The following is an 11,056-nucleotide window of genomic DNA, read 5'->3' as shown; positions in this document are numbered from 1 at the left end:
TCCACTTTGCTGGGGGCTTTGCAGAACCGAGTGAGTACATTATAGGGGCGTTGAGGCTGAGGATCGCAGAGTCTGCGCCAGAGCCTGCAAGAAACCATGGTTGTTGTCCTTCTCCTTGCAGACGCCCAAGCCCTGCGAGGCCGGGTGGGCAGAGCCGCCTCCGCCGGCGGCCCCGGGACCGGAGAACCGTGAGTAACCGCGGGGGAGAGGCGGGAGCCCCGGGAACGGGGGGGTGCGGCCCTCCGAGGAGGAGGGATGCGGGCTTCCCGGGAAGGGGGGATGCGGTCCCAAGCGCTTCCCGACGCCGTGACCCAGAAGTTTTTCCAGCCCGCTCCTGATCCTGCAGCTTGCCGGGCGGGATGCGGCGGGGATGGGCTGCGGCGGCCGCAGCCCGGCGAAGGGCGGGATGGAGCTTACCCCGAGCGGGGATGAGAAATGACCGATTTCCCCCCGTTACGTTGTCACGGGCCAGAGGAGCCGGGGGCGGCGGCCGATGGAGGCCGGGGAGCGGGGGTGGGGGGCTGCTCCGGCCCGGGCAGGTGGAGGTGCCTATGAGTTGGGTGTTAGATATATCTCTAACAAAAAAGAAAAGGGCGCGGTGGAGGGCGCGGAGGCTGCTCGGAGGAGGGGGAGGGCGGGAGCGTTGGGCTGGGGGCGTCGCACCCCGGGCATCTCTCCATGCCCCCCNNNCCAAATCCCGGAGGAATCACACTCGTCGTCGTCCCCACCCCCGGAAAAAGGAGGGCACACCCCACCTGCGGGGCTCGCTGCGGTTGGGGCGCCGGCTCTGCCCTCTCCCCCCGCCCGTCCCCCTTTACCTGCCGCCGGCCCGTCCGCGGCGGGGGCAGCGGGGCGTGGGGCGGTGGGTGGCGGTGGAGGCGGCGTGTGACAGATGTCCTCCTCTGACAGCGCTCGGTACCAGCCCAGTGGCTCCCTGCCATTGGCTCAGTGCAGCCGACCGGCAAGGCTGCTCGCTATAATAGCACTATGCCTGCCAGCGGCGGCGGCAGCTCGCTCGGCTCCGCCGCGGCCGCCCCGCCGCGCATCCTCCTCCCGCGGCCGCGCCGCGCCTGAGGGGCCGCACCCCCGGCCCCCGCCGGCCCCGGCCCCGGCCCTCCCCGCCCAGCCCCGCCGAGCCCGGCCCGAGGAGGCGGCCCCGGCCCCATGGAGTGCTACTACATTGTCATCAGCTCCGCGCATCTCAGCAACGGGCACTTTCGCAACATCAAGGGAGTTTTCCGCGGCCCCCTCAGCAAGAACGGGAACAAAACTCTGGTAATGGCTTCTTCCCTTGCCTTCCCCTTCCTCCTTCTCCTCCTGCGGCTCGCCCCTCCTTTGCCGCCGCGGGGACGCGGTGCCCTCGGCTCCCGGCCGGGGCAGGCGCTGCCGTGTCCCCGCAGAGGCGGCGGCTGCGGGCGGAGGGGCGGCCCGGGGACCCTGCTGGGCGGGGAGCCGCAGGGCCGGGGCTCCGCAGCCCGAGGGAGGTCGGGGAGAGGCGGCCGCCGCTGGGCTGAGCGCGTCCCCCGGCGCGGGGGCTCCGCGGGGACCGCCGGGGCTGTCCCCCAATTGCGGAGACAGCCGCGGGTCCCGCCTGGGGAAGTGCGGGAAGGGAGCCGAAACTTGTGTGCTTGCTCGTCCGAGCCGTTCGGGTAGAGAGATGCGTGTGTGTTCGAGCAGAGCCTGAGAAACCATCCGCGTTTTGGTTTGTTGGCTGCCAAGTTCTTTTTGAAGGCAGGACTCGGGGTTTGACAGGACCCGGTGGGTTTGGGCAATTTGGCGTGGATGCTCCGGGAAACCTGCAGAGGCTATTCGGACTGTTTCTGAATCGATCCTCCATACCTAGGTATCTTTGCATCTGTTGGGTTTCCTGTGGTTTTGCTGACTTGCTCGAACTCGCCTCGTGCTGTTAGTGAACTTTAATGGAAGAGTGACGATGCAATAGCCTTGGCAATACATTTGCTCTCCTGCCTGCTCAGATAACAGGGATGTAGGGTAACGGCAGGCTGGGTGAGCTGCATCACAGAACATCTCAATCACGGCACAACACAGTGTGGACAGATGTCTGGAGAGGAGGATGGAGCTGAAAGAGGGGCTTAGCCACGTTGTTTATCTCTCTCTCCCATCACTGCCTTATTCTGAAATCCTCTTTGGAGGAGATGGAGCAGAACTTACTCACCACATTCTTGTTCCCTCGAATGCACGACCTATATTGATGGGGAATTTACTGAAGTACTTAACATTTGCTAGAGTTGGCAAGCTTGCAATTTCTCCCTAAATAAAGAGATTAAAGCAAGTCTGAGCCAAGTCATAAAAATAGTAACTACTACGAGAGAATCTGAGGCAGATTTTTGGACTGTTTCAAATGTGAAGTTCCTGCTTTCACGTTGTAAATCTTTACAATTTTATTTGCTGTGGATTCTGCATATTTTGCTGTCAGGGATTGCGCTCTTGGAATTTTAAACAAGTATTTGTAGTATCCATGAGATGGCAATATGTGTGTAATATTTCACTGTTACAGTTGCAAACCCAAGACCTACTGCAGAAATATTTGGTACATTTCAAATAATGGCATGATACATCACCTTCTTCCTACTAAACAATTTCAGTAAAGATGCATTTGGCAGGACTGAGAACACTCTGATGTAACTTTTGGACTGTGTATTATCTTGCAGTTCATAATGGATTCTGCTTCAACAGCAATTTTTTTTTAATATTTTTATTCCCTTGGCAGAAAAAAAAAAAGGCAGCCCTGTGTTCTCAATATCCCTGATTAATTTATTTACTGATAAAATTATTTGTGACCAAAATATGTTGGGAAAGGCTGGTGCTAACTTCAAAGTCAAATAAAAAATCATTGTGTGCGCTTTGAAGGGGTCATACTCTGGAAAAAAAATGTACTCTGGGAAGAAATTATAACTCAACCCTGCTCTTCAGTGAGACAGATGTGAGGCAGTGGTGGCTGTGGGACTGCCACGAGAGACCTTAGCTTAACAGCTTCTGTGTGGGCACTGAGCACTGGCAAAGTTTTTGCTGGGTTGAAAAGGAAGAGTTCTTGGCATTGGCTCTGGACAGCAAAATTAAATCCTTCCCTATGAAATAAATGGTATAGATGCAGGCATCAAGGTTCGTGTTTATGTTTGGGCTATTTTTTAATTTACAGGAGGTAAAGATACCATTAGGCTGTGATACAGGGCATTACTAGCTCAGACTGGATAGTTCTGAGGTGCTGAAGTACATTTACCTCCATTTCAACTGGAAAATCAGATGTTTCATTGTTTCAGAGGATTGGTCCCTTTCACTCTAAACAAGCTTTTCAGACTTGGAAGGATGAAAACATTTGTTAGTGCAAACTAGACTAAGTCTTTAGAAATTCCAGTAAGAACACAGCCTTTTAGTATGCTCTTGCTGTCTTCCATCATAGAATAAGACTAGGAGAAACAGCAATCTGTGAAGCTAAAAATCAGAAATTTTGAAGCTAAAAATCAGAAATTTTGAAGCTAAAAATCAGAAATTTTGAAGCTGCTCTGACTCAGACGTATCTTCCTATTTGCTGTAAAGCATTCATTGTCTCTTCATCTGAGCTCCAAGCTTTCTGAAATCACTGCTTCCTCATAAACCAAGGAGAACCTGAAAACAGCCTCCCTTTGTACAGCATAGAATTTCGTCTGTGCAAAACTTATATTTGTTAACTTTGGGTTCTCCTTCAGAGTTCTGCCACCACACTCTGTCTAGAAATAAAGCTGAGTATATGTTTCAGCAGAATTTCACATCAAGCAGAAAGGTGCTGGATCTAGTCAGATGATGTTGTGGTTTTGAGATGATTTTATGTGGTGTATCTTCAAACCTGAGCTGGTCAAGTTTTAGGGGAGAAAGTTCCTTGGGTCTTTTCACTACTGTCCCATCCTGGAGTGAACTGATATTGCCCTAATTTTTTTTTTTTTTTTTTTTTTTTTTTTGCACTGCTCTCCAAGAGAGGTCACTGAGAGATTTTTTTTCTCCTGATTGTTTGTCTCTGTGGGTGATTGTTACGTGTTTGTCCTCTGCCTGTGTCCTGTTTCCCACAGAATCAGTAATTTTAAACTCTATGAAGATTTGGTTCAAAACTCAAAACTCCCAGAATACAGCAGGAAGAAAGAGCTGCTAGGGAACATGGAACACAAAGCTTTGGTCTTCTGTAAAAGCCGCTCAGTGGAGAGCATCAGAGAGTTACTTTTTGGTAGAAAAGATGGAATGACAGTATTTCTATTGCCTTGGTCTTTCTCTATCTGTCTTTAATGCCTGCTGAGCGTGGGCTTTGAGATGGGGTTATTTGGGAGGGGGAGAGAAGTACCTGACAGGTAAAGACACAAAGTGGAAGGACAATGGGGAAGGCCACAGTTCTATTCCTCAAGAGAAGGCATTGGGAAAACCTGAGCTCAGAGAGAGGGGAAAGGCACCAGAGGGAGCAAGGGAAGGCTGGATTTAGGTAACTGAGAAAACAGGTTACTGTAAAAACTGTTAAAATTAAATAAATAAGAAAAAGTTGCCTGTGAATGAACCTTTAGTCAGGTGAGGGTGGGAAATGAAGGAATGTGTGTCTTCGTGCAGTTTGGGTATGTGAGAGCTTTGCCCAGTGCATGTGGTCTGCCTTGGCCCACTGGGTAGCTCTTGGGGTAAGGATCCCTTACCCAAGTGTAATCTGCTGCTTCTTGTCAGGAAAATAAATCTGAATAAGGAATTGTGAATGAGGACCCTGTGGAAGAATAGCCTCCAAGCTCTTATTAAAAAGTAACTTCAGAAAATTGAGCAAAAAGAAATTGATGGTGTTTGTGCTGTCGAATAAGGCTTTATCCTCTCCCTGTGCAGCTTGTATTGCCTGAAATATCCTTCAAACATACACAGTCTCCTAACAAGAGCTAATCTGCCACTGGAGTACTCCATGGCAGCTCTTTGGAAGGTTTTTTGTTGTTGCTGGAGTGCTGTCACCAACTGCCATGTGGTCTTTGTGTGGCAGATGGTTTCTGAACAAGAAACTCAAGAAACAAGAAACCCATGTGGGTCAGCACTGTGCACTGATGTTTCAAATTTCTAGTGCTCTTTCTGCATTTTCATGCTTTTTGGTGTTTTAATTGATGAATATTGACCTGATTGCTTGGCTGTTTCATGTCAGGGTTTGTACCTGTTGGCTATGAAGTTTTCTGAAGGATGTTTTTTTTTCTGGCTGTAGCAGTCTATAAAGTTTTTGCTACAAACTCTTTGTTTTGCCTATGATCCTGAACTTTTGATGCACTTACTCTGTTATTTTTTTACGCCTTTTGTTATTGGTGCCAAATTACAGTAGTCTGTCTTTGTAATTCATCTTCCTTGCTGTGGCTGCTGTCTTGCAGTTTATAATCTCAAAGAGTATTGGAACTTGTATGAAAAAACAGCTTTCTGGAGAGAGAAATCAGTTGTTTGGAGTTGGAACCACAGGTGATTTTTTAAAATCCTTAAAGTGTCTTTCAGGATATAAACCCCAAACTAGGATAAAGTATTTATCCTGGTTAATATATACAATTTTTGGTTGGTCAGCAAGAGGACTGACTCTTTGGCTTTCTGAGTAGCTGGTATGTGGCTGGTGACTGAGTATCTGCTATTTCACCTCAAGATATTGCACTGGTGTAAAGGGCTCTGTTTTCTTGAGATTTACAGTAGTGGAGGACTGGACATGTAGGGCTCCTTCACATCTTTTAATTGGACAAATAGATTTTCTCTGGTGGTGATCAGAATGATCAAGGTGCTGTCACTTGGCTGAGGAGGTCAGGAAAAAGCTTAGACCTCTGTGTGGTGTAAATTGTTGCTGTAATTCTAGTTTCAGGTGTGTTGTTGATACAGATGGAAAGTAGATAAGATTAGAAGGTCCTGATAAGCAGTTGGTTAAAGGACCAAATACACCAAACACAAGAAACTATTTTTGTGACTAACAGTGACCTCTATATTTGTAGGTTTATACTTTGGTTAAAAGTGTGACCCCAGGGCACTCTAGGGGTAGAATGGAAACAGTGGTGCCCAGGTCCAAGGGAGGCAGTCACAAGTTGTTTAAAACTGGAATCAAACTCTGAACTCAATGCCATGAACCTTGTGGAGAAGATGATCTCATCAACTTCAGGTGGCTACCACGTAGTACAGCTTTGTGCCTCCCAGCCAGCTTGGAGGGATACTAATTAATTAATTAATAATGTAATTAATTTGTTTATAATTCATTTTAGAAGTCCTAGGGCATGCCTCTATTTTTATGAAAACTCCATGGAGTTCAAATACTGTCACACTTGTGCCCTCTGAAAGTGCCATCTGTTGCTCAGGCCGTCTGTTGTCTTCAGCTCTTTTACACTTCGGAGAGTATTTTTGTATTCCCACATCTCCTAAAGTAAATAGGTTGTGGCAGACATAGAAATGTATTTTATGAGAATTTCTATTACAAATATCCATTCCCTACTATAGGAAGAAAGTATTAAACTAAAACATTTCCGTATGAATTACAACAGCAGCTGTAACTCTGCATGATCAGGGTAAATGTCCATTGATTTCAAGCTATCTAGTGCACATATAAAATAAACAATGGTTACCATAGGTTTATTTTAAATACTGGTAAAATGACATCCTGCAGTTCTGTTTGCCACATTGTATATTACCAGTAGCTGCAGGGTAATTTTTCTGTTCTATCTTACACATGCAGAATTTAATAGAACTATTGCAACACATTGTTTTTCATTGTTAATGTTGCAGAATTTGTAGGCTTGAGTTGCTAGGCCAGAGTTGTATTAGTTAAGGGAGAAAAATCACCTGTTACTTCCTTCAGTGGTTATGTTCCCTCTGGATCTGCTAATGTCTTTTTTGACCTAAGTTTGAAACTTGAAAACGTTCATGTCTTTTCTGTGAGAGAAGCTGAACAGCCCTAACTCATTAAAATATTAAAGTGATAAAATAAATTCTGCCTCATTTAATTTTAATAATTAATAAACATTACTTAGTGATTGAAAACCAACCACTCAGAAGGCAGCAGAATAAACTGGAAAAGTTTAAGGAATAATAAAATCATAACTGTGTCCTACTTCTAAAGTCCATTTGTTTGAACTCAGGTTACTTGGTTTATTTGTGTGAGGCTGTCTCTAACAGTTCTGGTTCAAAACATTATCAGCAGGCATGTTTTGGTGAGTTTACAGGAAACTTTCATAATTTAAGTGCATTTCCAGAGCAATTCAGAGAGGCCTCAAGCCCTGTGCAGTGAGATACAGCATTCCTGTGTCCATCAGTCTCTGTGTGACTCCATCATCTGGTCCAAAAAATAGCAGGAGCTGGAGTCCAGCATGCAGCAGATTTAAATTGGGGCAGCTTCTGCTTCAGAGCTATTACTGAGCAGGCTTTTGTACTGTAAAAGCTTATTAAATGCATGGTAAGCTTCAAACACATCGGTGTTCTGTTGAATGTAATTAGACTATTACCATGGTTAAATTAGTACACTTGTTTAGTTTTTTCAGATGGAGGCCTTAAAGAATAAGTCTGAGGAGAGCCTTTGCCTTGAGTATTTTCTGATGCAAATATCCGTAGCAATCTCTTAGCTCCGAGGTACACAACGTTAATTTTAACGTGTAGCTCACACTTGGAAAATGGTGTTGCTGACATGTTGTTTACCATGGTGCTAACTGGAAAACAGCAAGCTGGCTCCTGTATTTTCAAAACCACAGATTTTTTTTAAATTTTTTTTTTTTGAAGTCTTTAATTAGACTTTTCCAAGGTGCAGATTGCAATCCTAAAATTCTTGGCTTTCCTGTGGGCTCTGGGAAAATGCAGGTTTCTTGGTCTTCCCACCAGCAGGGATTCACAGCTGAAAAAAGGAGTTAACTTTGAGTTGTGGATCTAGAGGACACTGGGTGGTGAGTGGCCTCTAAGCTGAGCACAGTGGGGTTTTCTGTAGGACTTGACTAAGTAGCTGCAAGATCTCTGATGCCCCTAACTGGTGACAATTGCAATATTTCCTTTTCTGAATGGCATTCAGGCATGTCAACAGGAAAAATTGTCTGCAAAAATCAAAGCCATTGAACAAATGCATCTTAAAATGTAGGTAGGGATGAGCTTAAAGAATCCAACAGAATCAATACAGAACATTTTCTGTGATTTAATATCTTAATGCAGTTAAAAATTATTTATAAGACAGATATTTTAATGCTGCCTGGTGGTAGTGGTGAGTTGATTTTGTTTGTTTGCTCACTTGTGATTCAACTGTAAACATGGGAGAAGAGGGAGTGAGCCTTCCTAATTTGGCTGTATCTGGCCAGTCCCTTAAAAACAAATGCTCATCAGACCCTTCTATTTTTCCACACATTTTTGGAGTGAGAACAAATGCTTTTCCCCCAGCATTCTTGAGAGACTGTTATATGATGAGCTGTGACTTACTGTTGTTTAAAAACCCCAAAGTAAACAAAACAACATTTACTCACAAGGAGGCACAATATTTATCGTGTTTAACCTTGTTTGTTCAATGGAGATAAGAAACTGTCTGAAGGCATCAGGAACCATGAGATTTTAACTCATGGTGTAATTAATTTATTTTGTTAAAATATGTTTACAGTTCCTTTCCTCTGAGGACTGGCCAAGGCAGGGGTACAGATGGGGCAGAGGGGTTTTTTTCTCCCTTGGCAGAGGATGTTTGTTCTGAACACTGAGTTATGTGTGAGCGTGAATTTCTGTGGGATCTTTTTTTTTTTTCTTTTTTAATTAATTCAGAGAGTAAATTTCCAAATATTTTTCATATGGCATTCTAAATGGGTGGTAGTTATACAGATAGTGGTGTAAGAAAGGAAATGCAGATACTTTCTTCATAGCTGTAAGAGCAAATCCTAAAATAATGCCTGGAGAGTGATCTCCATATCTCCCACCTGGCATTGCTTCCCTGATTGCATGTGATAAAGAACAGGTTTTGTGTTAAAATTCTGCAAGTGGCTTGGAGAATGTTGAGAATTGGTTTGAGGAACTGAGAGATTTGTTTGTTTGTTTATGTTTAGATGCTCATCAGCATTCTTGGTTTGTACCAACGACTTAGGACTCGTCAGGCTTTGTGTCTGACTGTGATGATTTGCATTTCTTAAATGATTTTTTTTACGTGTGTGAAAATGATATTTTTAGAGAGGCTTCTTTCCCCAAATAGCAAGTGATCAGGCTACCTCCTCTGGGACCCAGCTGAACTCAAATATTCATGCTGCAGGATTTCTCACAGCCAGCTCAATTGCCTACAATGGCCAAGGCTTGGTCAGATTTTCCTTCAAACTTTGCACTGCACAATATCTGTTAGAATTTGCCTCTTTGCCTTATGGAAATGAGTTTCTGGAGTTAGGAAAGGAGCTTCCTTTCCATCTAACTGATAGCATACTTCCACAATGGCACAAGTCAGTGTAGGTGTCCCTGCCCGTGCAGTAGGGTTGGAACCAAATGATCTTTGGGTCCATTCCAGCCCACCTTGTTCCAGATTCTGTGATCTGACACCTGTGAGACTATAACTGGGGCTGGGGCAGTATTTTCTACGTGTAGGTGTCCATGAAGTTTGTGGACTATTTTTTTTTTTATAAATACATCTTGATTTACATGGCAGAATACAATTGTTCAAACAGCTGCAATTTCTAAGTATTTAATTTCTGCTGCAGCTGTTTTTTTTGACAGGAAACCACAATACCCATTACAGAATATCATGTACCACTTCATCAAATGGATTTTGATAAAATACCTGGAGTTAAAACTTGGGGCACACTTGGGTCTGTAAAGAATTATGATGCATAGGGGTTCTGCCCAAGCAGTCCATTAAACAATCTGAGCCTAAGTTTATAAAGCAAAGGCAAAATGCTTTTTTATTTTTTTTTAACTAGTCATCATTGAAATGTATAATTATTTAGTAAAGTTTGCCTAAAGATGTGTAATTGCATAGAATCTTTTGTCTTCCTCTTTTGGAAACAGTTGACTTTATCATGAGAGAGTTTAACAAAGACAAGATGTCCTCAAACTTTGCCAGTCACTAAACCTGCCTGCCCAGTCTTAGTTCTGAGCCTGTTTAGATGAGTGTTGAGCCCTCATCTGGGTTGGTTTCTGAATTTAAACAAAAAGGGCAAAGTAAAGAAGTGGTGTAAATGTCTTTATACCAGAAGTCTTGGGCTTTTCATATACTTGCAGCATAGTACATTTTGGGTGTAGTCTTCACTTTTGTGGGTTTTTTTTAAAGTATTCTATTTTTACAAAATACTCTATTGTAAAACAAAAAAGTTTTTAGGTTTGCTTAAAAGTGAGACTGGAGACTTAATTGCATAAAGAACATTATGCTCTTCTACATGAATAGTAAACAACTGTTTCTACAAATAAAACTAGGTTGTTAGTAGCTTTTTTTAAAAGCAAAATACCTTTTATGATGCTAGTTTACAAAACATTCTGATGTTCTTATATGGTTAATGCTTCAGGACACTGAGGGTGGCAGTGGAATATACTGCTGAATAAATGGGTTTTCTGGCTTCTTTGCATTGATATTTCTAATAGTAATGCTAATTTTTTTCTAATAGTTTTATGGAAATATTTCATGAGGGAGAAAAATCAAGATAATATTTGCTTGTCCTTCTGCTGTGCAAATGAGCCGGTAAATCATCTGACACCTGTTTGTTTGGCAAATCAGTGAATTTGCATGAACTAGCAGGTGGAATTAAGGATCAGAAAGAGATGAAAGCAGTTTTAAAGGATTACTTCCAAAGGTTTGTGGAGTTGTAGCCTGTTGTATTTACTAATGCTGAGCAGAGAGAAAAGCTTCCCACCAGCAGGATGTCAGAAATATTTGAGGTTTTCTTTATGAAACACCTCGGAGTGCTCGTGGGTATGAAAGTGTCATGGCAATGTAATTAGAGAAGTCCAGCCAAACCTGGTGGCTGCAGCGCCAGCTCCCTGTGGTGACTGAGTGTGCCCAGACTGGACCTGCTTTATAAGGAATGGAGAACTAAAGAAGGAAAAGTGCAGCTTCCCAGTATGAGGAAACAGCAGCGAGCTGTGTGAAGGAAACCAAAACAGCCAA

The 11,056-nt window shown here is 44.1% G+C and overlaps 1 protein-coding gene across 1 annotated transcript in view; it reads left to right on the top strand.

Annotated features, from left to right (window-relative positions):
* Positions 1 to 1,161: 1,161 nt before the first annotated feature.
* ZNF804A (zinc finger protein 804A) overlaps positions 1,162 to 11,056 on the top strand; it is a 144,103-nt gene continuing 134,208 nt past the window's right edge. The window contains exon 1 of the mRNA XM_041487719.1: positions 1,162 to 1,275. Coding sequence (XP_041343653.1) covers positions 1,165 to 1,275 — 111 coding nt within the window. The 5' untranslated portion in view covers positions 1,162 to 1,164. The remainder of the gene's footprint in view (positions 1,276 to 11,056) is intronic.

Source organism: Pyrgilauda ruficollis, unplaced genomic scaffold (genome assembly GCF_017590135.1).
Source record: "Pyrgilauda ruficollis isolate IOZ18807 unplaced genomic scaffold, ASM1759013v1 scaffold83, whole genome shotgun sequence".
NCBI lineage: Eukaryota > Metazoa > Chordata > Aves > Passeriformes > Passeridae > Pyrgilauda > Pyrgilauda ruficollis.
The sequence above is the reverse complement of the archived record's forward strand: the minus strand, read 5'-3'. Positions and strand labels throughout refer to the sequence as shown.